Source organism: Ammospiza nelsoni, chromosome 6 (genome assembly GCF_027579445.1).
Source record: "Ammospiza nelsoni isolate bAmmNel1 chromosome 6, bAmmNel1.pri, whole genome shotgun sequence".
Lineage (NCBI taxonomy): Eukaryota > Metazoa > Chordata > Aves > Passeriformes > Passerellidae > Ammospiza > Ammospiza nelsoni.
Genome location: NC_080638.1, coordinates 37,736,098 through 37,763,990, shown reverse-complemented (window position 1 = coordinate 37,763,990; position 27,893 = coordinate 37,736,098). Strand labels below are relative to the sequence as shown.

General features: G+C 41.2%; 3 protein-coding genes across 21 annotated transcripts in view; 2 read left to right on the top strand and 1 right to left on the bottom strand.

Annotated features, from left to right (window-relative positions):
- Positions 1-2,669, top strand: part of HECTD1 (HECT domain E3 ubiquitin protein ligase 1) — a 59,456-nt gene extending 56,787 nt beyond the window's left edge. For all 10 annotated transcript variants that reach the window (XM_059473512.1, XM_059473507.1, XM_059473504.1 and 7 more), the window contains 3 exons: positions 215-365; positions 1,208-1,352; positions 1,719-2,669. In XM_059473512.1, the coding sequence (XP_059329495.1) occupies positions 215-365; positions 1,208-1,352; positions 1,719-1,856 (434 nt within the window). In that variant the 3' untranslated portion in view covers positions 1,857-2,669. The remainder of the gene's footprint in view (positions 1-214; positions 366-1,207; positions 1,353-1,718) is intronic.
- A 1,237-nt stretch (positions 2,670-3,906) lies between these two features.
- AP4S1 (adaptor related protein complex 4 subunit sigma 1) lies at positions 3,907-26,667 on the bottom strand. 6 transcript variants are annotated; one of them, XM_059475212.1, is made up of 8 exons: positions 26,508-26,667; positions 20,438-20,583; positions 19,892-19,917; positions 18,551-18,751; positions 17,073-17,159; positions 16,180-16,248; positions 13,110-13,208; positions 3,907-4,643 (listed from the first exon to the last, which is right to left on the bottom strand). In XM_059475212.1, exons 4-8 carry the CDS (start codon positions 18,686-18,688, stop codon positions 4,515-4,517), a joined length of 522 nt encoding a protein of 173 aa, XP_059331195.1. In that variant the 5' UTR covers positions 18,689-18,751; positions 19,892-19,917; positions 20,438-20,583; positions 26,508-26,667; the 3' UTR covers positions 3,907-4,514. The 6 variants fall into 6 exon arrangements, with proteins under 6 accessions (XP_059331195.1, XP_059331196.1, XP_059331193.1 ...); XM_059475213.1 differs by having other exon boundaries at positions 19,892-19,914; XM_059475210.1 differs by lacking the exon at positions 19,892-19,917.
- STRN3 (striatin 3) overlaps positions 25,863-27,893 on the top strand; it is a 60,070-nt gene continuing 58,039 nt past the window's right edge. For all 5 annotated transcript variants that reach the window (XM_059475206.1, XM_059475209.1, XM_059475207.1 and 2 more), the window contains exon 1: positions 25,863-26,369. In XM_059475206.1, the coding sequence (XP_059331189.1) occupies positions 26,049-26,369 (321 nt within the window). In that variant the 5' untranslated portion in view covers positions 25,863-26,048. The remainder of the gene's footprint in view (positions 26,370-27,893) is intronic.

Here is a 27,893-nt window from a genome sequence, read left to right as displayed (position 1 = left end):
TACGAATGCAATAGGTAAGATACTAATTTCAGAATACCTTTGCATTAGCTATGCTGTTTTTAATTGTGAAGATGTTCCACTTACCTTAATTAAGAAACTATTGATTGATTCTGGTTTGACTAAAATACAACTTAAAATACAACTTAAATGCTGAGATTATTTTATAAACATTATTTGGACTCATGTTTATGACTGTGTCTTGTGTAAATTAAAGATGGCTTCAATAGAGTCTTTCCAATGGAGAAGCTGAGTTCCTTCAGCCATGAAGAGGTTCAGATGATTCTGTGTGGAAATCAGTCACCTTCTTGGGCAGCTGAGGATATCATCAATTACACCGAACCCAAACTGGGATATACAAGAGATAGGTACTTTTATTCTGAGTGATTTTTAAATAGTAACTAAAGGAAAGTGTTAAGTGATAGAATGTCCGGGATGTTCATTAGATGAAGTTGCCAAATTAGATTAAACCGGTGGTTACTGAGGAGCAGGTGATTGTCTAAAATTGCATGAAACAATGTGTTACAACAGATAGGTTAGAAAGTACTTGGTAGTTTTTTGATGAGGGAAGATTAAAAAATTATTCAAAGACAAGTAACTAATGAAAACATAATGGCAGCTAATGCAGATTACTAAAATTAGATTTTAGAGTTTTTATTCTCATATTTGAGAGTAGTTATACTTTTTTATGATCGTGCACATTTGTTACTTTGCTCATATTTCTTATTCCTTTCTCTTGAGGTGTAGTTAAAAAAAGAAAGTGTACTTTGTAGGGGACAAATATACTTACTGGTGGTTGGTTATCAGAAGGTGGTCTTGATGTTTTTGGGTTTGTTGGGTTTGGGTTTCGCTGCTTGTCATGTTTGGTAGCAATAACATAAAAATCACTTCTGGAGCTGTGTTAGAATAAGCCTGCTGAAACGTTTGAGCTCTACTTCTCTACCCAGTAATATGCATTCAAATGCAAGATACCCAAATAACACCCCAAGATAAGTATGTACCTATAGATTTTGTCTAAGGAGATTAAAGACTATTTTTTTTTATTTAAGGATGTTTTATTCTTAATACTCAACAGGCCCTAGAATCTTACAATGTCTGCTTAAACATGACTAAAGATTTTAACTCTACTGTGTCAAGTTAAGAGAAATTTTAAAACTCCCCACGCTCTCTTCTAGTGTTATCAGAACTAATTGCTTTACTTTATTTTCAGCCCTGGATTCCTTCGATTTGTGAGAGTCTTGTGTGGAATGTCCTCAGATGAGAGGAAGGCGTTCCTGCAGTTCACCACGGGTTGTTCGACGCTCCCACCCGGGGGGCTGGCAAACCTCCACCCCCGGCTCACTGTTGTGCGCAAGGTACGGCTCTCACCCTTGGAGCTGCTTGGGCTGGCACTGCAGGGCTTTCTAATTAACAGTGATGGCGTTTGTTTTGGTTATTCAATTTATGGCAGTATGCTATGGTTTTAGTGCTAACCTCTTGTTTCAGGTCTGCTCTCTGATACCATATATATATTTTTCACGTATAATTAATATATTTAAATATCAAAGTATTAATCTACATGTAAAGCAAGTATATTTATAAATTGGCCTGTAGCTTTGCTGATGCTATTGTTTCTTGACAACTGGTGTTAGCTACGCAGCAAGTGCCATGACTTAGAGGCACTTTTAAATTCCATACTGAGTGCTGTTAACAACTGCTGTAAAATTCTCTTTTTTCCTCAGGTTGATGCTACAGATGCAAGTTACCCATCTGTGAATACATGTGTGCATTACCTAAAGTTGCCTGAGTATTCTTCTGAGGAGATTATGAGGGAGCGTCTGCTAGCTGCTACCATGGAGAAAGGCTTCCATCTCAACTGAGCCGCTGAGCGCAGCCCGCGACATGGAAGTGTTTTTGATCCTAGCGAAGCCTCTTGTGTTTGTGTGCAAAAATACGATCTCCACGCTGTGCTCTGACGAGACTTGCCTTTTTTCACCTGTGAGGCTTTAGGAAAATGTGGAATGTTTGTTAGCTGCTAATGACAAAATAAATCCTTGTAACTACACAGCCAGCAAGAAATTGGCACAGAACACTGTGTGATGCTTCAAGGGCTTGCACAACTGGAAATTAAGGTGTTTCTGTTTGACTGTTCCAAAGAACAGATCATCAGATTTTCAGTGTTCACTGATACAAATTTCTAACAGTGTATTGTGTAAAGTTTGTCTTTTAATACCCTGTACACTACGGTTGCCATCACTGATCCCTGTTTTGCTGGCTTTAAGCTAACTGGTCAGAAACTTGCTTCCTTTAAAATTTAGACTTAATGGGCATCTCCAGCCTTTTCTTTTTTAATGGTGCCTGCACTATTGGAGTATTTTAGTGGGTTTTTGCGTATAATCATGCACAACAATTTTTTTTCTTCTTTTTCTTTCAAGTGGGAATATATTTTGATTTCTCAAATGCCCTGCTATAAAGATCAAATCCTTAAGTGTGTTTGTGCAGCTCAACAATAAAGCTAATAAAAAACACTGGTTCCTAGTGCAAGGCACACTTAAAGCAAGTTTTACTTTCGGTTGTATTTTCTTTGTATATTATAAACATTTATTTAACTTGTTGCAGTTTGAAGTTTAAAAAAAAAGCACCCAATGTGTAAGCTCAAAAGTAATCATTAAAATGTTTGCAACATATAAAAATGTCTCTTCTGAATACTTCATTAGTACTTGCTAAATCTCCGGACACGTTCTGAACAATGTGCCATGCTTTTTTAAAGGTTTCAAAGAACTACATAAGAGAACTACTGATCTCACAAATTCATCTCCGTGTTCAAATCTTTTCAGAGTAAGTGGAAATTCTTAAGAGTGATCTGGCAGTGATCATCTGCATGTGGTAGGTTTTGGTGCTCTTCAGTGATTTGAGACTATAGTTCTTTATTGCACTGGAATAAAATCTGGGTCAGATGATACAGCTGATTCAGCTTTACTTGAGCTGGACTGGCTTTCTTGGTGTTAGCACGTGATGTTTATTGAAAGAAGAGTAGCTTACAGTAAGATAAAGCAATATATGGTTTTGAAGATTTTAAAGTAGTTGATACCAAAAAAAAAAATAATCTATTGTGGTTGAATCTATGTAATAAGTTTTGCTTTGTTGTCTTTGGTAACAACTTCTTCTCAGGCCACTGCTGAGAGGTGCTTGCCGAAAGATTCTGCCTTGCCCACACGCATCAGGCTGGTGCCAGATTTCTTTCCATGGCATTGTTTGTAGGACTTTACAGCATTGTTTTTTAGATTTTCCCTAATGCAGAATTGGAGGGGGAATATCCACCGTCCTGCCCACTCCTGTGCCTGACGTGCTTCAGACAAACACCTGTGTCTAGGTTCATGCAACTCTGCTCCAGTCCCAACATCATGTTGTTTTCATAAACATGTTGCTGTGTGAAAGCCCTGTGGATTATTCTCAGACACAACACTCTTTGCTCCTTAGACCCTGGTTTCTGAGTGGTGTTTATGTGACCAGTGTGTGCTTTCACACAGAATACGCTTGTTCTGTACCACGCTGTATGTAGGGTTGGGCTGGAGGTTAAGAAGGAGGAGGCAGATAACAGTTCTACAAAGGTAAGTGTGGAAGTAAGCTGAGATTGCCAACTGCCCCCGACTGACTGAGTAGTGTGCAGTGTGAATCAGCATGCTGGATGCCTGGGAATGCAACTGAGCGTGGCTGCAGCTTCCTGCTCAAGAAAGGAGACTTCATTTGGTACCTACCTGGTCCTGAGAACTTACATGTCTTGTATTACTCATCTTCTGTAAGAGTTTTAATCTTGATGCATGGATAGCATATACAAGAGGAAAAAAAAAGTACACTGGTGTGCCAAAATGGACAAGATTTTGTGTAATTTATGAAGCCAACATGACAAAAGAGCATTAAACTTCTGATTTTAATTCTCTTTTATTAATATTATAATATTTAAGTGCTAAATAAGTTACAACTTGCAGAGTATGCAGAAATACTTAATACATCTGTACTTTTCTTTCTGTGTCCATGACTTGAATGGCAGAGGGAGGGAAACCAGCTTTTTGATGAAGGATGGATATAGTCCAAAAGTAGGCATAAAAGTCACAGAACTATTATTAACAGTAAATTTGTATGAAAATAAATCAAGTTGGTGATTAGGGAAGGACTGAAGCTCAGTGTGAGTTTGTATTTCTATGTATTTTGTCTTCTAGGTCTGGCATGATACTACATAATTCAAAGGGATACCTAGTCAGTCATGGTAAGTTGCCATTTTTTCATCCTCAAAATGTTTAATAATTACTGACCATTCTAGGAAGATTTCTGCTGGGTCAGTGAAGCTGCATCTCAATGCATCCACTTGTTTAGCTGTATCTTTCCCATAGGGTACACAGAGTATAAAAGAAATGGAAAATATTTTCCAATTAATTTCAATGTTGCATGAGTCAGTCTTGCAACAGCAGAAAACTGCTGTGGGCACATTCTTGATGCTTTTGCCATCTTTTGTAAAACTGAGTCACTCTTGCATCTTCCTACCCTTCTGCCACTTTGTCAAGCACAAACAGAGGGGCGAGAATTCTGTTCCGGTTTGTTTCCACAATGCAACCATTTAGCACCATTTCATCCAAAATGATGTGCACTCTGTCCAAATTGAACATGATCTGGAAACATTTCAAGTTAAGTGTATTTTGAACAACGTGAAGATAATTCAGAAAAAAATCTCAGGCTCCTAAGTCTTCAATGAAAATTAACAAAAATCAGTATTTCTTAATTTATTCTAGTTTATTTAACATTATTTTAATAAAGCTAAGGAAACAGTTCAACTGATGCTTTTTTCTGATCACAGAGTGGTCAGAATCAGAGAAGTTGAAGCCCCAGCAGTATCCTGTCCTGGAATATAGCACTAATACATAGTGGCAAAAACCAGGTCAACTTACACTTAGATGTAGGTGGTTAATTTTACTGTCTGCCTGACACGTGTTGTCTAGATATGAAATGTTATCAAGGGGTCACAACCTTCTACGTGAAGATGCAAAAATTCTACATTCCTCCAAGGAAGGTAATTAGCAAGTTTTTAAGCACTAGATTCTCAAAATTTCCTTGCCCTGAATAACTAACAGTATTTGATCTGCTTGGACATAGCTTAATAGGAGTATGCTGATTCATAAAGTTGACTCATTGATCTAGCAGTAAATCTCATAAAGAAGAGGAAAAGTAAATAAATAAGCACATCGGTCCATAAGCACATCTGCCTTTCCCTAACTTTATCTAACAGCATCTGTGTCAAAAAAAACCAAACTATGACAGGCCTTCCAGGGGTATGAAGTGGGCAGTCATGACACATGAGTGTCCAGCACATCCACTGAACAACTGCCAAGGGTTATGCTGTGAAAAAAATATTGGGATGTTGCCATTTATCACCAGAACCTGAAATGGAAATGGGCACAGCAAAGCAGCCTGCTGGCTGCATCTGTTATGCCTCACTGACATACATGCACAGAGCATGAATAACCCTTTATCTGGCTTGCTCTCCACCTGTTGCTACTCTTTACATGTGTTCTATGCTGAGCACAACAGCTCTGCATTGCCTTCATTTTGTACCTTCTAAACCTTGCCATGTACTGAGGACTGCTGCAGTGGAGCCAGCAAGACTTTGTACAGTAACTGCTAAATACATCTCTCAACACTTCCCCCTCCTTTGAAGAGTCTCTTGAGTGTCTTCTCTCCCATTCTGCTACTTATGACACTGTGAATTGAACTCAAAAAGACAGCCTGGTTTTGTTCTAGTGTTTCTATTTATGTTAGTGGTTTTCCCTGCTAATCAGTGGAGTAGCGAGAATCATGTTTTTGAAATCATGAAGAATTTCCTCTGCTCTCTGTGGTAAATATCAGTCTTATTTTTTGAACACAACTCAGGCATTGAAGAAGACTGCTGTCTCCTGGTTGCCAGTGGCTCAGACAGTGGCAGTCAGCCGTACTGCTCTGCCGAAGAGCTGGAGCAGTGTGAGTACTGAACTGCAAATGACAACAGCTCAGGAGCCAGGTATCTATGTATTTGTTCCTCCTTGCTGTGGATGCTCTGGGCTGAACTTGGTGCTACTACTTGGTGTGTTTGTGCAGAAGGGGAAGCAATTGCAGCACTGCTCCAGCAGCAAGTGCTCTGCTGACCAAGAGCACAGCATGTCTAAGTATGTGTAGCAGCACAATTCAGGTCTCCAGATAACTCTTCTACTGTTAGGTGAGAAACTACAGCTGTCAGCAGGGTCTTGGGGATGGCCATGGTTCATCAGCTTCCAATCTGCTGACCTAAACTTAACTACCTAATTTAATTCTAAATAATTTTTTAAATAGCAGACTTCTTCCTGAATCTGACCATAGCCCTGCATTGTTTCTAAAAATCGTGTCTTTTGATACTGAGGAGCAGTGCTGTCCTTACAACTTCAAACAGTCATGATTTTTGTGGCACCAAAGACAGGTGGTAACTTTACTTGGCTTGGCAGTTTAAAGATTGAACCAAATTTCTTGCTGTGATAAACTTATTGAGTAAATCAGCCTTTACAGAAATATTTTAATCTGAGAAATTAGGATTTCTTTATTACAGTAATGTGAGAATTTTTAGAAAGACAGCTGTTTTGCTGCTTAGTTGACCTCTAGCACTGCTCTGCACTGGGCTACAGGATCTGTTAAGGAAATTAGATAACATTCCATTCAGTTTCTGTTAGTGAGAAAGCCAACTCCTCCTGGCTTTTAATATTTACACTTTACCACTGATTCACACTGCCCCAGTTCCCATGGCAGAGCCCAGATATTCCTCTTCCTCTAACAGTTCCAAAAATCTAAAACCCAAACAACTTGATCAACCAAGATCAGTGACGATGCAGCAACCTGCCACCCCCATCTTATTATTTTGCTTTATCCCATTTAAGAAAGCATTTAAATCACATTTTAAATGACATTTTGTCATCACTGTTTATTCCCCTGCTGTATTTCCAGAAGAGCCAATACCACGTCAAAGGAAAACTGTACCCATGCAAAGAATCTTGGAGCTGGTTCACTCAGACCCAAAGTGGTTCAATGAGATGACAATTTCCCTGCAGGCCTTTCCAGGTTATTTCCAAATGGGCTTACTCCATTGCAGAAAAGTGGCATGACTTCTGTCCATCTCTAATATGGTAGTCTCACAGTCATCATTCCAGAAATAGTAATTTCATCTGCTGTTTGAATGGGGATACTAATACTATTCTGGAAAGATCTATCAACTTGATTTTGGAAGGTCCCAAAGCATTTAACCTTTACCCTCAACCTAACATTCCACCTCCCTTCACCACAGTGTTCTTGGCAAACAACTGAATTGCACAGGGAGCAACTCTGTCTTTTCCCCTTCCTGTGAGTTTCACCTATGCTTTATGGTTACATCTTGCCCAACACAGCTCAGCCATTCATGTCTGTATGCCCTGCCCAGGGAGGGATATGTATTTGATCCTTAGCAAGGCTCATCCTCCCCACCTGTTAACTTGTTTGGCAAGTGACCCCAAATTTCAGGGTTTAAAGCCCTGAAGTCATAATCCACACCCAACTGAAAGCAGCCAAGCAAACCAGTTTGAGCAGCTGGCAACAGGAAAAAGCTGTATTTGGGGTTTGCACTGCCATGTGCTCCACCCAGAGCTGTCATTTAAGGTGCTGCTTCCAGTAAGAATCCTGGCTGCCCACAAATGGAGCACTAAGGGACTTTCACTAGATCCAGGCAGAGGAGAACAGGACTTTTTAAAACAAGAATGCAGAGGAAAACATGTTAATCTCTACATGCCAGCCTGGGCCAAGGTGAGTCCCCCCTGGCTCTGGCTTCCCAGTTTCTGGCAATGCTGCAGCAAGCTGCATACCAAGCAGTAGAAGTAAATGGTACCTACACAACTGGCATTTTAAATGTTACACTGGCTTTTGGTAACTTAGAGTTCCCCTTCTCAAAGACATTAATGTACTTTCTATTATCCCTTTTACGGCAAATGCATACTAAGAGGAAGTACCTGTGACACAAGTATTGTGTATATTGACAGCTGAACAGGGAAGAGGGGAACGAAAGAAGGGGAAAAGGCACAGCTAGGACTTGCATGTAATAAATAACTTCTTCCTAGGGAGGCATTTTAAGAGACCTCAGGGTTTTACAGACAAGTAATTGAAGGGTGTGTCCACACTTTAAGGGATGATGAAGTGCACCTTGTGATCACAGACCACACCCAGGAGCACAAACAAAGCTTTCTAGATAACAGTACAGGTACATATGGGGCAGAGGGTTTGCTACTGAATATACAGCACTACAAACCCTTGATTTCCATAATGTACATTCATCTTCAACTAGAGATTAGTTGGAGTTGCTTCTTTATTTAGTCTAGACTCACACATTCTGACTTATTTTTGCCAATGTTCACCTTCAATAACTTTTAGCCTTTCTAATGGGGAGGCATGTTTAAGGCACTGAAACCCATTAAATGCTTTCTTGACTATTTCTTCCTCAAATGACTACACTGATATTAAATAGGAGACAAAGGTGCCTTCAATTCTGTGAAATTCTAGAACAACTAAGCTATTTTTAAGCAAGTCTTATAGGCTTCCATTTTACCCACTTATGTTACAGTGCAAACTGATGTGCATCCTTATAAATTCAGAGAATGAATTCATCATTCAATTTTCACACTCCTTAAGTGCACTGTATTCTCAGTGTTATCCCACGGGGAACTGAAGAATAGTTGATTCACATGAAGTGTTCCCTGTATCAAAGCTTCTTATCTATCCTAGGAGGAGCAGCAGCAGCTAGTTGCAATAGAATGTAATGGCTTTTTTGGATCAAAACAACATTCTTCAGATGCTTAGTCCTAGAGCACTCTGTCACCCCCTCCCTTCCCACAAGGGGAGCATAAGTATATGTTTCTCTAGAAGTTAATAATGTCTTCAACTGCTTTCACCAGTTCAGGCAATAGAAAAGTTACCTTTAGTAATTTTAGAAACTGTCATACTTACCAGTGTTTTGTTCCTTATAAAGCTGCTGTCCTAACACGTGTTTTTATGGTCTCTTTTGTCGTCATCATAGCAAGAAAGTAGTTCCTACCCCACCCAAGCTGGAGTTTTAGTACTTCAGAAAACCCTGCCCACTTATTTTATAGACAAAGTGAGGCTTATCCAGTGTTATTAACACATTAGGGCATAACACCCCAAGGACAATTTCAGTACTTGTTCATTCAGCTGGCCCAACAATGCTGCTTACTGGTATTTTAAAAACAATCCAATGTCATTCCAGCCTAGGTACTTGTAAGTGTGCAACTGACTCTCAAAATGAAAAGAGACATCATAAAATGGCTAAGTGGTTCACAATTCACACATGAAAGCTTCTATAAAAAGCTGTCTGTTCTCAAGTACTTAGCCAATAGATAATCTGTGTTCATTTTTGCAGAATACAGGAGAGAACTGTGCAATTGTTCATGCATTGTTTAGCATCATACCTGCCTATGTCACACACACCAACATGATGTGTAAATCTTGTTGGGAAGGATTCAGATCTGCCCCAGTCCCTGCCTTGTGCCCAAGGCACCCTTCCTGACATCTGACTCCAGACAGACCATGACATGAGTTATAGTGTGGATGCCCTGGATGAATTCAGGTGTGGACCTAAATGAAAGCTGGAGTTCTGCCCCTGCTGGAGCTGCATTGCCAGGAATACTGGGGTAATGCACTATGTCTGGGAGCTGCAAGAAGCAGTGCACGGGCTGCAGGCTTGGTGTGGGCTCCAGGGACATCTCAATTGTGTGATAGGCTCAGTCTTTGGATTTAACTGGGCTTTTCTCTGTGCATGGCTGAATAGCCTTAGTAATTATGGTCTATTTTAAATGGGTTTTGAGTTCATGTAATTTCCTGCTATTTTTTTCATGTTAGTAAACACTACTGGCAATATAAAATAGTCACTATCACATTTAAAATAAACTTCCTATGGATCTGTACACAAAAATAATAGCAGGGAGTCAGGAAATTATGAGTCTCCTGCAAGATACTCTGTAAACAAAGACTCTGTAAATAGTACTTGGTGTTCACTGTTGCAGACCTCAGAGGACACCTTCTCCAGCAGATATTTTGCATCCAAGCTAACTGCACTGAGCACAAGAGTTAGTGTGAGACCATTTGGCAAAGGCAATGGTTTAATCGCAGGTGAGAACATTTTCTTTCACATTATGAAAGGCAGGTTGATGGTTTATTTCTTGCACTGCAATAATAGCTAAAGGCACTTGCCCACATTGTTCTTCTGGGTCAGCTATTCAAGCTGTTGTCAAAAATAAATAGTCCTGAACAATCCACTTCATCTTAGTTACACCTCTGCTTTACATTTAATAAGGGAGGGTATCTCATTTGGACTATTTTAGGTAGCTTTTTAACTTAAGAATTAAGCTCTTCCTAAGTGGGAGGATTATTTTGTACATATATAAAAGTAAGATGTTTTATTGTAAAGTTGTTCCTGAAATGTATATCAAAAAAGTGCACTTCTGAATGCTAAAGCTACATACTTTGTGCATATGTCATATGTGTTAAGGAGAGATGTATCAGACATGAGCTTTTCAAGTATTTTTCCACTATGACCAAGTAAGTTAGAAATACACACTCCTATTTTCTAAAGATTTATATTCAGATCATCATGCAGATGAGACCCATGTAGATCAATTTCTGCAGGAATCATTTAGACATGGTATTGCACCCATTTCCAACATTAGTGTTGGCATATAATGCAACAGCTTCTCCAAACAGTGCAGACTAAGGACAGGGTGCCATCCACAGGGATCTGGACAAGCTCCAGGAGTGGGACCATGGGAACCTCATGAGGTTTAACAAGGCCCAGTGTTGGTGCTGCAACCCTGCCCAGAGGGTCTTGGGGGTGCTGCTGGCTGAGAGGCTGCACATGAGGCACCATGGGCACTGCCAGCCCAGAGAGCCAAACGTGTCCTGGGCTGCAGCCAGAGCAGCGTGGGCAGCAGGGCCAGGGAGGGGATTCTGCCCCTCTGCTCTGCTCTGCTGAGAGCCACTGCAGGGCTGCACCAGCTCTGCGTGCCAGCACAGGAGGGACAGGGAGCTGCTGCAGTGACTCCAGAGGAGGGACACCAAGATGATTAGAAGGGTGGAACATCTCTCCTATGAGGAAAGACTGAGAGAATTGGGATTATTCAGCCTAGAAACGAGACTTAGGAGTGACTTAATTGGGGCATTCCAGTATCTGAAGAGGAGCCTTATAAGAAAGCTGGAGAGGGATGTTTTACCAGGATGTTTACCAGGGATGTTTACTAATGATAGGACAAGGGGGAAATGGCTCTGAGCTGAAAGAGAGCAGATGTAGATTAGATATTAAGAGAAAAATCTTTACTGTGAAGGTGGTGAGGGACTACCCCAGGTTTCCTAGAGAAGTTGCAGATGTCTCATCCCTGGAGGTGTTCAAGACCCAGGGTGGACGGAACTCTGAGCAACCTGGTCTAATGGAAAGTGTCCCTTCCCTTGGCAAAGGGGTTGGAACTAGATGACATTTCAAGTCTCTTGCAGCCCAAACCATTCCATGATATGCAGCAGCATTTTTCAGCTATTAAATGGGCTAGTGGGAGTAGCTCAAAAGTGTAGAGCTGTTGGTAGGAAATTGCTGAGCAGAGGCAGCAGCAGAATTCAGAATAGTCAGTAGACCAAATGACTCAGATAATCAGGCAACTGCATAATCAAAGTACACTACATGGAAACAGTGGATTCTTTTTATGTGTAATTACTAAATAGGTCAGATCAGTCTCTAATTTGGCAAAGCTCATATACATGAACACATAGCTCAGGATTAGAACTAACTGAATACAAAAATTGTATTTCTACAATCGCTCACACACCTTAAATGTCCCTTCACACTGGAATATCATTACTGTTCTTTCATAGTATCAGTGAATTTAAGGGGATTTTACTAACACCACAGCATTTTCTAAATTTCAGGAAGGAAACCTGAATAATATGTGTGAATGTATGTACAAACATACATACATACACACATATATATGTATGTGTGTGTGTATATATATAGTCAGCAAATGAGGCAGAGTTACAGCATGTAGCAAGCTTTAAAATATTTTCAAAAGTGAAATTAATTCTTTCCTGTTGTTTTTTGTTTTGTTTTTTCCTTTTTTAGTAAAGAAGTAAGAACAAGAAAAATTACAGACTTTTTCTATGTTCTTCATAAGTGGTAATTCATAAATAAACTAAATAACTTGACAGTACTTAATTGCAAGATGGCAACTGTATTTCAGGTGTGTAACTGAAACTCCTTCTACCAGCAGATCTGCATTTAACCAGCAACAAATATAAGCATAAGAACTGCTGGAGTAGAGTCATCACACAGTGCAATTGGAAGGACTGAGAAGGAAGACTGTGCTACAGTCTCCTGGTTTAATTTTTCCAGTATTGTGTTTTATTTACTTGTTATTTGTGTTTAATTGTTCAGGACTGTATTTTAGTATTTGTATTTGGGTGAGTTTTAAATCATATTTTAATTAATACCCTGCAAAACGTAAGCATGAAAATATAGCAGTGTAAGGGTAGGAGTGGGAAAAGAAGTTAACACCTGGTTTCCTGAATATTCTCCTCCCACGTTTTTCCCTCCTTCCAAACATACAGACAGTAAAACTCACTTCTTGCTTTCATGAAGTAAGATCAAACTGCAAACATAATCTTACAAATAGTGCTGCTATTTGGCCCAAGACACAGCTGTGACATTCAGTTATTACAGTAATTTCAATATCTATTTTATTGTAACTCAAAGTGAAACCTTAAACTACTGAAGCCTCAAAGTTCCCCATGAATTTAACTTTTCATGTATTTAGCTCTCTCAAAGCAAGCTCTCTGTGTCTTACTTTAAATGGAACCAGGCTTATTTTAATGATGGAGGATTTAAATAGGTGAACATCACCTATGCTTTCCGAAAGGTGCCAAAATGGTGCTACTTACTCCAAGTGCAGAACTAGTGAACATCTGTATTGACTTGATTGACAGTCAGTGCTATGAAGACAGTATGAACTGGAACATACACCAAAAAGTGATAACAAATGGATTTCTGATACTGAAAAGGATACATCTAATTCACTCTGCAAGGAAAAGAGACAGCCATTGGTTATGTTTTGATCTCTTATCTCAGATGATCTCATCTCATAATCATTAAACATAACACATCCCTTCAAAGGATAAAGAAAGTCTTCAAAACAATGACAGAAAATTTTATAGTGATTCAGATTTCTGTTCTGGACTGGACAATGACAAGGTCTTTCCTGCATCACTGCTTTGCTTTACATGTGTTATCTGTCTCTGTAATCAAAGCTAATGTTTTACTTTAAAAAACTCACTGAGGTCACCTACAAGTAACAATTTGAATATAGGCAGTGCCATCTGAGTGAGTGGGTGGAAAACCAGCAGCTCTAATCATGGCAGTTCCAGCCCTATATTCTCTCTTCCTCCTTCTGCAAAACCAGGACATTAATGCCAAGTTTACACATTTAAAGTAGTTACTGCACCTCATTTCAACAGCAAAATCTAGACACTGTATATTCCCATGGCTGTGGTAGTGGCTGCATATATTAGGAAAGGCAAGACAACTCCAAGCTTTGGACCCTTAGCACTTCTAAGTATTCTCCAGCCCCAGCAACACAATTCTTCATATAGTCATAATTTCCCTTTTATTTTTGGATTCACCCCAAGCAGTATTACTCACTTAACCAAAATGTCTGAGTTAGAAGCCCTCATGGTCTCTGTGCAGTCAGCAGCAGAGATGGGGACCTTCCCCAGTTGACTCGGCACACTTGAGGCATGACTCACCTTCTCGAGATACTCATCGGTCTCCACTGCCGGTAAAGGGAGCTCAGGATGACCAGAGTTCTAACTTAGGTGCCTCAGTGAAATAGCTAAACTTAGAAAGAATTAATCACAGCCTTAGCACTTAAGATCTTGCTGAGTTGGGTGGAGATTCCCCAGTCTCTAAAAGAGGGAATCTTTACCTGCTACTGAGAGAATTGAGTTTGACAATGTGGTTTTCATTCATGGTATAAACCTGGTTTTAAGGCAGAGTAAAGCTGGTAAGGTTTTACTGGTAAAATTGCTATTACTTCTGTGGTCTAAAGATGATCTAAACTGGACTAGTTCTAGTCTACAGGCCTCTGCTGAATAACTCTGCCATTCTTCAATCAGAAGTTTTTAATGCATCACAGAAATTGCATTTTAAGGGCCTGATCAGTTTAAGTTTTCTCAGCAGTAAAAAGTAGTTGGAGACATTGAAATTCTGACCAGTATGCAGAAATTTTCTTGGGTAGCTATATAAAAGTGAAGGGGACTCAGAATTACATCTCACAAGCCACTTTGAAAGCTTTCCCCCTAATTCCATTAATGTTTGTTCTCATATCTGAATTCAAGCTCTGTAAACTCCATTAGATAGAGTACATGAGAATGTTTAAAGCTCTCAAGTCTAAAAATAATAGATGACAAAATGTCCTTCTAGAGTGGGACACGTTCTCTCCTTTCCCAGAGTTCTGTCTCCATTGCCATCATCATAATTTGGGATTCTGCTAAAATTCTGCAAATCCTAAACAGTAATTTGTAAAAGTACAGATTTATCCTTTCCTGCTCTGTGGTTACTGCGAGAAACCCCACCTAGAATTACAGCCCTTGTCTTTGTGCTCTGCCATTTATTGTGTTACATGATATTAAAACCAGAACCATCAAATGGCATGAGATTTCTTTTAGCACTCCCCTTTTAGGTTCCTCTGTGTCAAACCCAAAAGGATATGGAAAATTAAAAAAAACCCCTCTGGTATGATGAACTCAGCACACTTCCAGCAGCTATCAGTGGTTGGGTTATATGTGTGTTCAAAGGATTATATATATACTACATTTATATGTATAAGAACTACATCTATTTTTGCTCTGCTTTAATTGATAACATTTGAGAGGTGGTTGGCAACTATTAACTCAATCAGACAAATAAGACTAAATTTTATTGTGCATTCCTGTGCTGCTGAGATCTAATCCCATTCCTAGTCACCACTGCTTAGTCTGGGACTACAGTCAGCAATTTTAAGAGAAATTCTGAGCTCAGTGCAGTCAGAGAGGGATATACTTAGTGCCAGCAGTCTCCATGGCTGGGGCAACGTCGGTTGAGATAACAGCCTAAAGCATCTAAAGAGTGAAGGGAGCAGATGACTTTGTCAAGCACGTCCTTGAATTCACAGAGGGAGCTCTGCCATGCCTGCTACAGTACTAGAACTGGGAAAGCAGCTATAGAACCTGCATACTGATATTTTGTATGTACAGTTACCAGTGTAGTACCCTCAAGTACATGGACTACAAAGGAAACTATCCAGTCCTCTTGTCTGAGAGGGATATCCAACACATTTCAGCAGAGGATAACTGAAACTGTGCCAAGTATGATTCCAGTCAATTTTTTTTGGTAACAAGATTATTACAAACCCTATATTAAATAGAAAATGTTCCAACCAGAATTACAATGCTGCATTTTCAGACTTTGTAAAACAAGCAAGCAAAAAAATCTCACCACCAAAAGGAAGAGTGTCATTTTAAATGGAGCCATGCCTGATGTTGAATCCTTAACAAAATTACTATCTCTATAATAGTTGTTTTATCAGATATCCACTGTTGCCTGACAACAATATGGGGAGTACAAGTACAGACTGGTTTTTGAGGTTTCTTTTGCTCCATTCCTCTGATCTTATTCAGTGAGAGTGATGTCAGTTCCCTGCTTCATGCTTACACCATCTTAATAATGAATGAAGTTCATTTGGGGAATATAATGCTATAAAGTGCATAAGAACTGCAAAGTATACTCACTTTATTTCTTTAAAACTTATAAAATGCCCATGGCTAACTTAAGAGTATATGACCCAAAGAAACCCCATAAAACCCATAAACCCTTTTCTAACAGAAATATTTCTGGTATTCCTTATCTGATAATTTATAACCCATGTATACTTTCACTTCTCTGAAAAATCAGCTCATACTGCCTTTCCCTACAGTGATAATATTTATCAAAATTCTAAAATATTAAATATTTTTCTCCTTTGATTTATTCTCTGAAATTACACTTCCACCAAGTTTTGAAAGAGAAAAAATGTTTCGTAACAGATTCAGTGTCTCACTCACCACTCTGCTGAAGTATTTGTCCAAAACTTCCACAAAATTATGAATTAGTTCATATACTGCCATCTCATTCTGAAATTAAAACCAATAGAATATTAAATCAACATCTACAAAATGTACTAGTATTCTTTGTGTTAATTCAGTTTGTGGTGAATGAAAAGCCATTAGGCAATAGAGCAAGCTCAGGCCATGTAGTCAGCCAGCTGAGGTGCTGAGAGCTGGGCACCCCTGGGCAGTGCTCAGGGCAGGAGCTCTGGGCTGGCCACACAGAGCAGCTCTGAACAGCCAATGGATTCTCCCACTGGGTGCTGCCACCCCCTGCAGCCCTTGTCCCACCCTCTCCCAGCTCAGCTCTATGGACACACACTGCTAACTAGGTTAAGCTTACCCATGCTGAAGTCACACCAGCCAGCTGCAGCACAGAGCCAGCCTCTGCTGGGCAATTTCTGTAGCAAAGCCCAAATAATTTGTCCCAAATTGCCTGCCATGATAACCCTGACTTGAAGATACTGTGGTAGGCAGCAGCTACCTTCCACACCACCCTGTTAAGGTTTCCAACGTTAAGTGCTGAATTAATTTCTGAATTAATTTTTGAGTCATCAATGCAAACACTAAGACTCCCAGGTGCAACCTGAACATATGAAATAGCAGTACTTGTCAGGTTTCAGATACCTTTTTTTTTAATTTCCCTTTTTGAAAAGTAAAATAAATCAACATCTTTATATCTGACAGTACAGGAACTTTTTCTTTAGGACATTAAAAGAGAGAATTTTTTACATTGACTCTTTGAAATTCTCTAATTGCAATTGAAAAATTCCATACTGGATGAAGACTTGAGTTCTAGGCTGTGATAATCACTATGAATGTTAAGTGCAAGAGAGTATATAATTTCTTACCTCTGTCTGGTCGATGCCAACAACTATGAAAAGGGCTGCATACTGTCGGTACACCAGCTTGAAGTCCTTATACTCAACAAAAGAGCACTAGGCAGAAGCAAAATCAGTCAAATACAGCAGCTGCCATTTAAGCATACAACAGTATAAAGCACATTGCTCAAAGGACCTGAGCTTTAGGTTCGTAAGACCCACAGTGAACATGGATTTGCCAAGATTCATCGATTTTAACTTGAAAGAAATTTAGCACGGTAACTGTTACACCACACTTTTCATCTGCTGACAGAAAGCATGCCACCACTTTTTAAATGGAGAAACTGAAACATGCAGAACTTAAGTGACTTGTTTGGTGGTATAAAGGCATCCAGTACTTTCCCACAATTTTCATTTGCAAGCCCTTTCAAAAAGAGACCTAAAGGTAATTTTCCTATTTAAAAAAGTATCGATATTTTAATGTAAAAATTAAAAATACTAGACTTCCAGACCCAGCGGGGAATGAACATGTTTCCCCGCGGGAGGGAGCCAGGAGATGGCGCCGTTTCCCGCCGCTGGAGGAGCTGCCGCCGCCTTTTCTCTCCGTGTCGTTTCGCTCGGGGCCCGAAATGGCAGCGGCAGCGCCGGCAGCTCCTCCTGCGCTGCAGCTGCGCTCGGAAATGCCCCGGCAGGAGCAGCACGAAGATATTCCTTTCTTTAGCCACTATCAAAGCTGCCAACTAAGGGGCTTGTAAGAACTGCTATTTTGATTGAGGTTTGCTAGAATGAAGTATGTGAGGAGTGCTGTGCAAGGACACACAACATTAAGGAAAAGTAAAGAAGCTGACTTCAGAACTGAAACCAATAAACTTCATTCACTGTCCAAGTCCCATACTTCTTCTCTAATTAAAGTCAATGTGCCAAAGTTTGGTGCTTTTCTTAAAGAACCACTGATTTAATTAAAGAGAGCACTGAAAATCTCAACTTTCATCCAAAAAATTTTTCAACTTCTATGTTTTCTTTCTTACAGAACACGTAAACACTTCTTTTGAATAAAGAAGTCTAATACAGAGGCCTAAAAATTTGTGTTTCCAAACTCTCCTGTGCTTTAGATAATGTTTTCATAATTTGGGATCCTCTCCCCTAAATTTAAACTCGGAGCTGTCAGTACTCTGCCCTCCACCTCCAGGCAAAACTGTAATATCTCAGTAAAACCAGCAATAATACTAATAAAAATGAGTTTGTCATGACTTCTGAGCTTCTTCAAACAAAGAAGAGGAATCTTCATGACAGTGATACACACGACTCCAAAATCTCTGAAAGCTCAGAAAAACATATTTATTCAATACAGAATAACAGTTCAACTGACTGAACCCACAATCTAGAAACTCAATCTTTTATATTGTGGGTACAAATGAGATAATGACCTGTGATAGACACCGATAGGTTTCAGAATTATCAATAGGAAAGGTGTGAGATGTGGATAAAATAAAACCTACAAAACCTACCTCATCCTTTGAACGAGAGAGACAGTTTTTGATTACTTCAGCTTCCAGCACTGTCCGTTTATTAACTTCTACATGCTCATAATACCTGGACAGTCTTGTTTGACCTTGTTTGTTAACCATAAGAAAAAATTTTATCATTTCTTTTTTGTTGATTTTAGTGGTAGATTTCAATTTTGGGTGCAGGAATCAGGAGAAGTATTTCTGGGAGTAGAAAAAAAAAAAGTAGTAATACATAGGAATAAAGACTTTCTAAAAGCTATCCACCCCAGGTATGCATATACTTATGACCGAGTTTCTTGCCAAAATACACAACATTGAAAAAAAAAATCTCAAATCTTTGCACACATGGAAAAACTCCCTTTCTTCCCCACACAACTATTCACAAACTATCTAAAAAATAACAGCTTTCACATTAGAAATTTGCACATTTCAATCAAATTAATTTTTTATAGGATTTGGGAAATTGGAGGAGCAAACAATTACTTCTTCATAACCATAAATCTACTGATCATTTTCTTCCTGCATGCTAACTGGTTTGCAAATATCAGAAATTTGCCCAGTACCAAACCAGACTAATGCACTTCCTAAGAGCAAAATTTGCCCATAAGCACTTTTTCCCCACCCCAACTTGTATTTAATAATTACATTCTTCCCATTGACACATCAAATTGAATGGAAAGATGACAAAGGGAAATGCATGGGCAACAACATATGGTCATTTCTTTAATGCAGAATGAGAAACTCCTAAATATTTGGGTATCTGCAGTATCAATATATATCTTGAGCTATTATATAGCTCCTGGATATATATAACTATATATATCCAGGAACTATTGAAATCCATCTTCTCTTGTCTGATTTCTCACCCTGATGCAAAAGGTAAATTCTGCACTTAATGAAAACTAAGTGTGGATCTTCAATAGCTGAAGAGAAATTGGTTCACATTAATTACTCAAAAGAGCTTTATCTCAATATAAATAAATATTGATCCACCCAACACCACTGAAATATAGCTTTAAAATATACCACATGCAACATACAATGAAAAAGAGCATTAAAAAGAGCACAGCATATGTCAGAATCTGCTTGCTAAACAGCTGACATCTCTGATGTTTTCAAAAGCATGAAAATAGAGTAAGCTGCAGATGTAATTTTTGGAAATAGAAGATCTGGGTTATTTTCTTTAATGCCTGAGAACAATCACTGTAATGTTTTCCATCTGACTTTTTATTTGCATCCCAGATTTATTGGCCCAAATAATCTTGAGGTTTGTGCACTGGAAATAAAACAACTACTGCAATAATTATTCCTTTTTTTCCGTTCTGAAGAGCTGGTCCTTACCTGGTGCACCTTAGGTCTCACAGCTTCTGTGACAAAGTTTAAACAGAAAAAAACTATCAGGAATCCACAATCTATATACAGTGTAGCTCTTTCAGTAAAAACAGTGTATCTTAATGCAGATAAACAATAGGAGAAAAAATACAAGGCAAGCTCCAAAGGAGCTGCATCATATTACCAGCAACTTGAATAAACTGGCTATACACCATCCATGGGTGACAAATCTTTCATGACAGTGATGCAACAAGTCCCAATGTATTGTGTTGACATTAATTAGTGCTTACTTCTGATTCACAGTGGTCACTGTTTTCTGAAAAGCCACCTCTTTTGCCATCACTTGGATCTCAGGAAAGTGACCTTTTTTTTTCTCAGTGTACTGTGGTTTACTCTATTTACAAAGAAGTTTAGATTTCCACATGTAATTTCAAATGTATTTTTACTAATTCAAGTTGATACTGAGAATTCATTCTTGAGTGACACATAGCTCAGGATCAGTCCTCAAGATAGCACAGTCTATTTGGAGTCATGACAGTCTCAGAACTTTCTCACCTCCTCCAGGCACGTGAAGCCTCCCAGGACCACACTCCTGCTCTGTCACTCCCCCAGCAGAGTTGTGGATGCTGGTCACTGCTGCTGCTGTGGCACACGGGGCTTGTGCACTGCACCCAGGGCTTCTGAATCAGCACAGTTTGGCTCTGAGAAACAATGAACCAGGTCATTGAGATAAAAAATGGCCCAGACAGAAATATATGATGGGACCTTCACTGTTGGAGGCAAGCAGACTGACATTGATGACTAAATGGGAGACTACCATCTACTATCTTTGCTGTGTTTAGTATATGGCTCTTTTTCCCCCCACATTCTATTTTGAAGTTAGAGTTGCAATAAGATGTATTACTATTTTAAAGCATAAAGTTAAAATACTAAGATAATGTAGTCAGTTTTTGATAAAAACCTTCCAAGAAGGACAAGAATGAACAACTCCTTCCAGCTCAGAACGAAGCCCCCTAGCAAGAACCAACCTCATGACAGAAGGAACCCAAAACTTTAAAGCTGCTTAAAAAGGGGCATGAAAGAGAAACAATCTCAGAAATGCTGCTCCTTGTTTTAAGCAAGCTCAGACACAGGAGACCAACTGAAAAAGACGTCTGTCCATGCTAAACAGATAACAACAGGGGCGTAGACAGCTTTTCTTTTTTCATCTGAGTTTTACACTTCATCTCTGTGTTCGGTGCTGCTGAAACAGGAATTAGTGGTTCTCTGTTTCAATCCAAACTATTTTAATAATTTAGTCATAAATGGTACCAAGGGCTTGAGAAAAGGAGGACAGGGAGAACAGTTCAACTACTCCAGGAGCACTGACAGAGCTGTTGTACTTTGAGTTACTGTTAAGCAATACATAACAGCAAAACATATGACAAATTCATATGTATGATCCTACTGCAGGATTGGCCCCTAATCCTAATTATTCCTTTATTAACCTAATCTTTGTACATGCTTAATCCCTTCCTGATGTTATGACTATTTTATCTGCATGTATCCTTATGAATGGCCAGGATTGTTTTACAGATGAAAATATTAAGACCAGACTGTTGTTTTTAGAATCTGCACAAATGCTCTTATCCAGAATAGATTAAAAAAAGAAAAAAACTAATAAGGTTGAAGCAGAGGTAGAACCATAGTAGCCCTCAAAAGTGTTAACTGTAATATTCATAGGATTGGAAAACATAATCAACAACTTTTGAATCTGTAGCAAAGAGGTCCACTCTTTGTGTAGCCATTTCTTTATCTTCCTACCAGTCTCAAAGATAGGCTTCAAGATTTCAACCAGAAATTTTGTTCATATAAATGGCAGCACAATCACACAGTTTTGTGCAGAAAAAGAGGAACAAATTAACAAGTTCAAATAATAACTTTATAAAAATTTACAAAAAAAGTATGCAAGCATAGCTGACTTTGAGAATAATGCTAGTGTTAAGAACATCTTAAGGGGTTTCTTTATTTCCTTTAGAACTAATTCTGAAAAAAACCCACTTGTAGTAGTAAAAGCATCTGCTTGTACAATTTAGGCAAAAGGGAAATAACTGAGTTTTGTTTCTAACAAACAAAATTTATTTCTTCTCTTTTCATCTTGGTTTCAAATACAGAAAACACATTAAAATTAATTTTGCTTATATAGGATGTACAGAAACCAGTGAAGTAAACAAACAAAAAGCATATCTGTGTATGTTGATGGGTAAAGAAACCCCATTCCACCAACTTCTTTGTATTTGAGAAGCTACCTTTTATGATCAAAAATCAGTAGTCTGCTTAAAAAGCCAGCCACCTTTCCTCTGGTAGAAGTCTTACACGCTTTTCTGAGCATTCTCACGCACACGTCTGCGTGTACCCACGCACACACACACAGATTACCATGCTTTTATGCATGCAGAATCATATGGTTCAGGGGAATTGGTGACAAGATGCAAGCCTTTCATATCTCTGCCATTATTTTGCTCATTTTAGTAATGAAAAGACATTACTATCTGAAGGCTGTTTGTCAGAAATGAATAGGCTCTCTCATTCCAGGTCACTGGACAACTATCTGCATCACAAATGTGCTTAGGAACCAAAGAGTGGAAGAGACTACCGAGGTCCTGATGGACTGTCAAGTCCAACTCTCTCCATCCCAGTCAGCCATGCATTAGAAACTTTGTTCAGAACAGCCAGTGGGATATGCTGCCTTGCATGTCCTGCATACCCAATCTACAAAACACCTATGGAACTCTAGCACAGAATGAAGATTCCCTATAAACAAAAACCTCAGAAGGTATGGCTTGGGGAAGATGTAACAAGTCTGGAAACTGCAAACTTTCCTTCAAAAGAAATTACTTTCTGGAGTAACTATGTAGCACTCTCCTTTACTTCCCCTACGAAATATCCTGTCAAGATAATTTGGCATGCATGCAGATGACATACAGTTTTTCTACTGAGATTCAAATATGAGCTGTTACAGTGTGTTAGATCTCACCCTCATTAAAGCATCTCTTGCAGATAAGTATCGATGAGAGAAAATTCATATCATGATTGGCCTGTGTGACTCACACTGCCAGGCTGACATGGTTCAGGAGCTGCTTCCAGGATGTGTCAGCTCTGCAGGCTGCACAACCACATCAGACACCTCCAAGTAACTTGTCCCTGTTTGAGTGACACTCCTTTTCAGATAACAGCTGAGACCTCACAGAGAGGCAAAGCCTGAAATACCTGTTCTGCAGATAAAAAGATATTAAGTCTCCCAGGAGGCCATCCCAGCTGATTCTACATGCAGTAATAGAAAGTATATTTTAAATACAATTTTAATTATTCCTCTGGTATAGATACAAGCACTGAATTTAGTTTGTCACAGATTTCGCCAATATTTATACATAATCTGACACATAAATTATAAAAAAAGAAACACAACCTAAGTTTGAATTGTACTTGCAGTACAGCTGCAATTCAAATTAAGACGTGTCTCTCAAACAAAAACCACTCCAGTCAACGTCCACAGATTTAGAAGTATTTTAGTTATTTCAGTCTAAGAAAGGTTTGCAACATTCTAGGGCTCTTAGCTAGAATGTAAGAGATAAAATCTCACAAAGAAGAAATGGCATGACTACATATTTTCAGAACTGCTTCACCAAGAATTAAAAATAAATGTTAGATAGAACTATAGGCAAATAATGTACTTCTCTGTCCAACTCCAAGCAAGCTGATTTTCCGGATGCAGAAATCTAATGGCACTTTATGTGTGTATGAAAGTAGAATCATAGGATATTCTGAGTTAGAAGGGACTGGCAAAGATCACTGAGTCCAGCTCCTGGCCCTGCACAGAAAGTCCCAAGTCACATCCTGTGCCCAAGGGTATTGTCCAAAAGCTTCCTGAACTCTGTCACTCACCCAGCTTAGTGCTGTGACCACTGCCCTGGGGAGCCTGTTCTGGTGCCCAACCACCCTCTGGGTGAAGAACCTTTTCCTGATATCCCACCTAAGCCTCCCCTGGCACAGCTTCAGGCCACCCTCTCAGGTCCCTCAGGACCTGTCACTGGGCCCCACAGAGCAGAGCTCAGTGCCTGCTGCTCCTCTTCCCCTCACAAGGAAGCTGTAACTGCAGTGAGGTGCCCCTCAGTCTCATCCAGGCTGAACAGACCAAGTGACCTCAGCTGCTCCCCATATGCCTTCCCCTCCATGCCCTTCACCAAGTGTAGAATAAAATCAGTTAAACTGGTATTAAAGCATTAATGAAAATTTAAAAGTGGCTAAATGATACAGGCATGAAGCACAAGGAGGTGTAGCAAAAGTAACAAGTATTTTTTATATTTTTCGTTATTGACCTTCCTATAGATTTATTGCACAAAGCCATGTAGCAAATGAAGACCACATACAGAATCAGAACCCTTGGTCTTTCTACTTTTGTTCTGTCAGTGAACAAGGCTTTAATAAAACTACATATTATTTTAAATTTACCAGTAAGAGTAATTTTTGTAGTCTAGCTTATTACTCTGCCCATAACAATTCATCAAAAAGATGAAACAAGTATGTCTGCATGGCTTTAAAATAAAATACTGTGTTCAGTTTCAGGACAGGGATTTTTTAAAAAAGCAACCTTAATTATCTAGGGAAGTCAAGAGAGGAAGGAAAGAACAAAAATGTTTTCCTTTGCTGTTGTCAAAATGCTGGCTGAATATAGTAACAAAATTAAACTGCAATAATTCCTGTATACTCAGGAATGAGCAATGTCCTGAACAACTGCAGCTAAACAAAATGTTAAACTAGTTATGAGTTAAGTCTCAGTTTTTAGTAATGACTAGGTAACTGTCAGTAGACAATAAAAAGAAAGCTGAGGTGGAAAGGAGCTGGACTTAGATTGCCTAATCAGTATGGAATCAGGAAGAATGGACAATGACATTTTAGTAGGAAATGATTTAATGGAGAAGAAAGGAAGGACGGGATGAACTAACTGAACCATCAATACACACCTAAAGAGAGATTGGTAATGAAAGGAAACACCAGTACTAAGACAAACAGTGCTTTTTTCCAGTAATTAACAGAATTCCAGGTCTGTCAAGAATCGACCTTTTTTAGGAAACTACCCATGTAGTGAATGAGTACAGCATGTAAAAATTTTGAAGCGAGGCAAAACCAAAGACCTACTTTATTAAAATGGATGACCTATGGATCATTTGAAATGGGATGTGATGATAATTTTAAGTATTACATTTCAGAGTGGTATTTTGCAATCAAGGCAATTTCACCATATTCAAACTACAGCCTCCAATACTGCATTGCTATCACTGATAAAACTGAGCCAGGTAAAATAGACCAGCAATTTCTTGCAAAAGCATCCTCACGTGGAGGAGTTTTGAATAGCGACCATGTTGCACTCCTCCTCCTCAAGGGGGGAATGCATCATACACACACGAAGATGACCAGAGATTAGCCAGCTTCCAGAAACATAGCATAAATTTAATGTATCTATTCTAAACCACCTCCTTGTAGGGCAAACTCAGCGCACCATTAAACCGCGCAGAGTCTCAAACACTGAAGTGCTGGGCCCGCGCTGCGCTGCCTGCGCGTCGCTTTAGGCCGCAGGCCCCGGCCTGGCCGCATTCCCGCCGGCTCTTCCAGGCGTTGGGCACTCCCGAGCGGCGGGGCGAACCGAGCCTCGCCGCCATTTCCGACTGCCACCCGGGGCACAGAGGAACCCGCGGGCCGGGCCCCGCGCCCCAGCCCCGACACCGACCGGCCCGCGGCCGGCGCAGGAGGAGCCGGGGCCGCCCCGCCGCAGGAAGCTCCGGGCGCCGCCGCCTCCCCGGGCCCGTCCCGCTCCCCCCGCGCGCGGCGCTCACCTCCCTCCCGCGCAGGCGCGTGGGGCGGCGCAGGCGGCGGCGGAGGCCAGGCCGCGGTTTCCCGGCAGGCGCCGCTCGCTCCCCGCCCGGCCGGGTGGGAGGGTGGGAGGGCCGCGGGGCTGTAATGGCGGCTGGCGGCGGCTCCGCGCTGCGCTGACACCCGGACCCGCTCGGCGCAGCCCCCCCGCCCGGCCCGCCCCCTCCTCCCCGCCCCAGCCAGCGCCGCTCGCCCCCTCCCCGGCCCCTGCTCCTGGCCCCCGCCGCGGGACGAGGAGGAGGGCTCCCCGCAGACAATGGACGAGCACCCAGGAGCCGGAGGAGGCGGTGGGATGGCGGCCGCCCCGAGACCGCAGCAGCCGCCGCCGCAGGCGGGTGGGAACATGAACCTGCAGTCGGGTGGGGGCTGCGTGGGGGTCGGAGCCGGCGGAGGAGGAGGGCAGCAGCCGCAGCCCCAGGGCCCCGCGGCCCCGGCCGGTCAGGAGGCGGCGGGCCCCGCCGAGCTGTCCCGGCCCCAGCACTACACCATCCCGGGGATCCTGCACTACATCCAGCACGAGTGGGCTCGCTTCGAGATGGAGAGGGCGCACTGGGAGGTGGAGCGGGCCGAGCTCCAGGTACGGGGGGCCGGGGCGATCTGGGACTGGCCCGGCCGGCTCCAGGGGCCGGGCCGCGCGCGGCGTGCGGGGGCAGCGCTGCCTGGGCGAGCGGGGTCCGCGGGGGCCGAGCCGCTCGCCGTGGCCCGGGGCCGGTACCTGGGCGAGGTCCGGCGGGCGGAGCGGCGGTACCGGCGGAGGCCCGAGCCGGGCTCCCTCCCCGGGGCAGCCATTTTGGTTTGTAGCATGGCGCCCGCCCGGCTCCGGAGCGGCCCCGGCCCCGCAGGCCGCTCGCCCGGAGCCGCGGAGCGGGGCTCGCAGCGCGGCCCGGGAAGGGCGGGCGGGCGGCGCTGGGCTGTGACCCTCCTCCCCGCCCGCGGGCCGAGCTGCGCTGCGCCTTGACAGCTGCGGCCGGCTCCCGCAGCACAATGACTCCGGGGCTCCTCGGGCCCGTGCGGGTTACCGGCAGCCAGAGCCTCCGGGCCTGGGAGGAGGCGCTGACGCCTCCCTGCAGCCCAGCGAGCTCTGGCTTTGGAGGGAAAAGAGGGAGTTAGGAGGCGGCCCTGCCTCCCGAGCTAGGGCAGGACGAGGAAAAGGAGTTCAGGAAAATCCTAAGTGAAAGACTTAGCTGGGCATGCAATTAGACACGGGTCGAATTTGTTCTCTCTTTCTTTTGGACTCGCTTCTTTGGAGATTTCATATCGGAGAAGAGCGAGGAATCGATAAGTCTGCGGTGCGGTCATTTCAGTATACACGAAAATAACCAGCTTCGTCTCGGGAACGGAAATTGGCTAACTTTTCAGGATAGAGAGCAAGTGTTGGAGTTGCAATATGCATTTCTTGCCACTAACGTTTGCTTTTAGTAATAGGATAATTTTGCTAATTATTTTTGCAAGTAAAAAAAAAATCATGCATAGACTATTACCAGTTTATGAACAGATTGCGAAATCCACTGAATGTGAGGTATCCACAGAGGAGCTATTATCTTTTTATAGGACAGAAATGTACATAATAAAAATGTAAAAATATATTAGCAGACTTCATTGCTTCCAGAAATTTTTTGTGATTTTTGTACTGAGTGAATGTCTATGGTCTTGAAGTAGCATTCCATCAAATTGCACTGCAACAGCAGCTGGTGTTTGCAAGGCATATACTTTCAGATTTCAGAACTAAGAAGTAGGCCTGAGCCTGGGCAATTATTTAGGAACTTCTTGGCTCTATAATAAGCATGTATTTTGCATTGTTTTTGTTATGGCTATAATTAAGAAAGAATTAAAACCCAAAGAGGTTTTACTGTTTGTTTCACTTACTGTAAGTCTTACCATTTTAAACCTTGTGAAATGGCTGAATTTAAAATCCATGGTAAACATTGGTGGGTGTTTTTAGTGAAGAGCAATTGGCTGTTTCCCGTTTTCTCTAGCATCTTAGTGATATGTTCGATAGCATGTTATAAATAAGTTACTTAGTGTTATTTATTACCAGATAAAACCACCTTGAAATATTTGTTTTAGGTATGGGCTTGTTACTTAAAAACGAGGTACTGGT

Bases quoted from the DNA above. Each gene is read 5' to 3' on its own strand.
- AP4S1 (XM_059475212.1), bottom strand. From the start codon at position 18,688: ATGATAAAATTTTTTCTTATGGTTAACAAACAAGGTCAAACAAGACTG. The intron at 16,249-17,072 runs GTAAGAAATTAT...TTTTAATTTCAG, and splicing joins TTGGCATCGACCAGACAGAG to AATGAGATGGCAGTATATGA. The intron at 13,209-16,179 runs GTGAGTGAGACA...TATCCTTTGAAG, and splicing joins ACAAATACTTCAGCAGAGTG to GGATGTGTTATGTTTAATGA.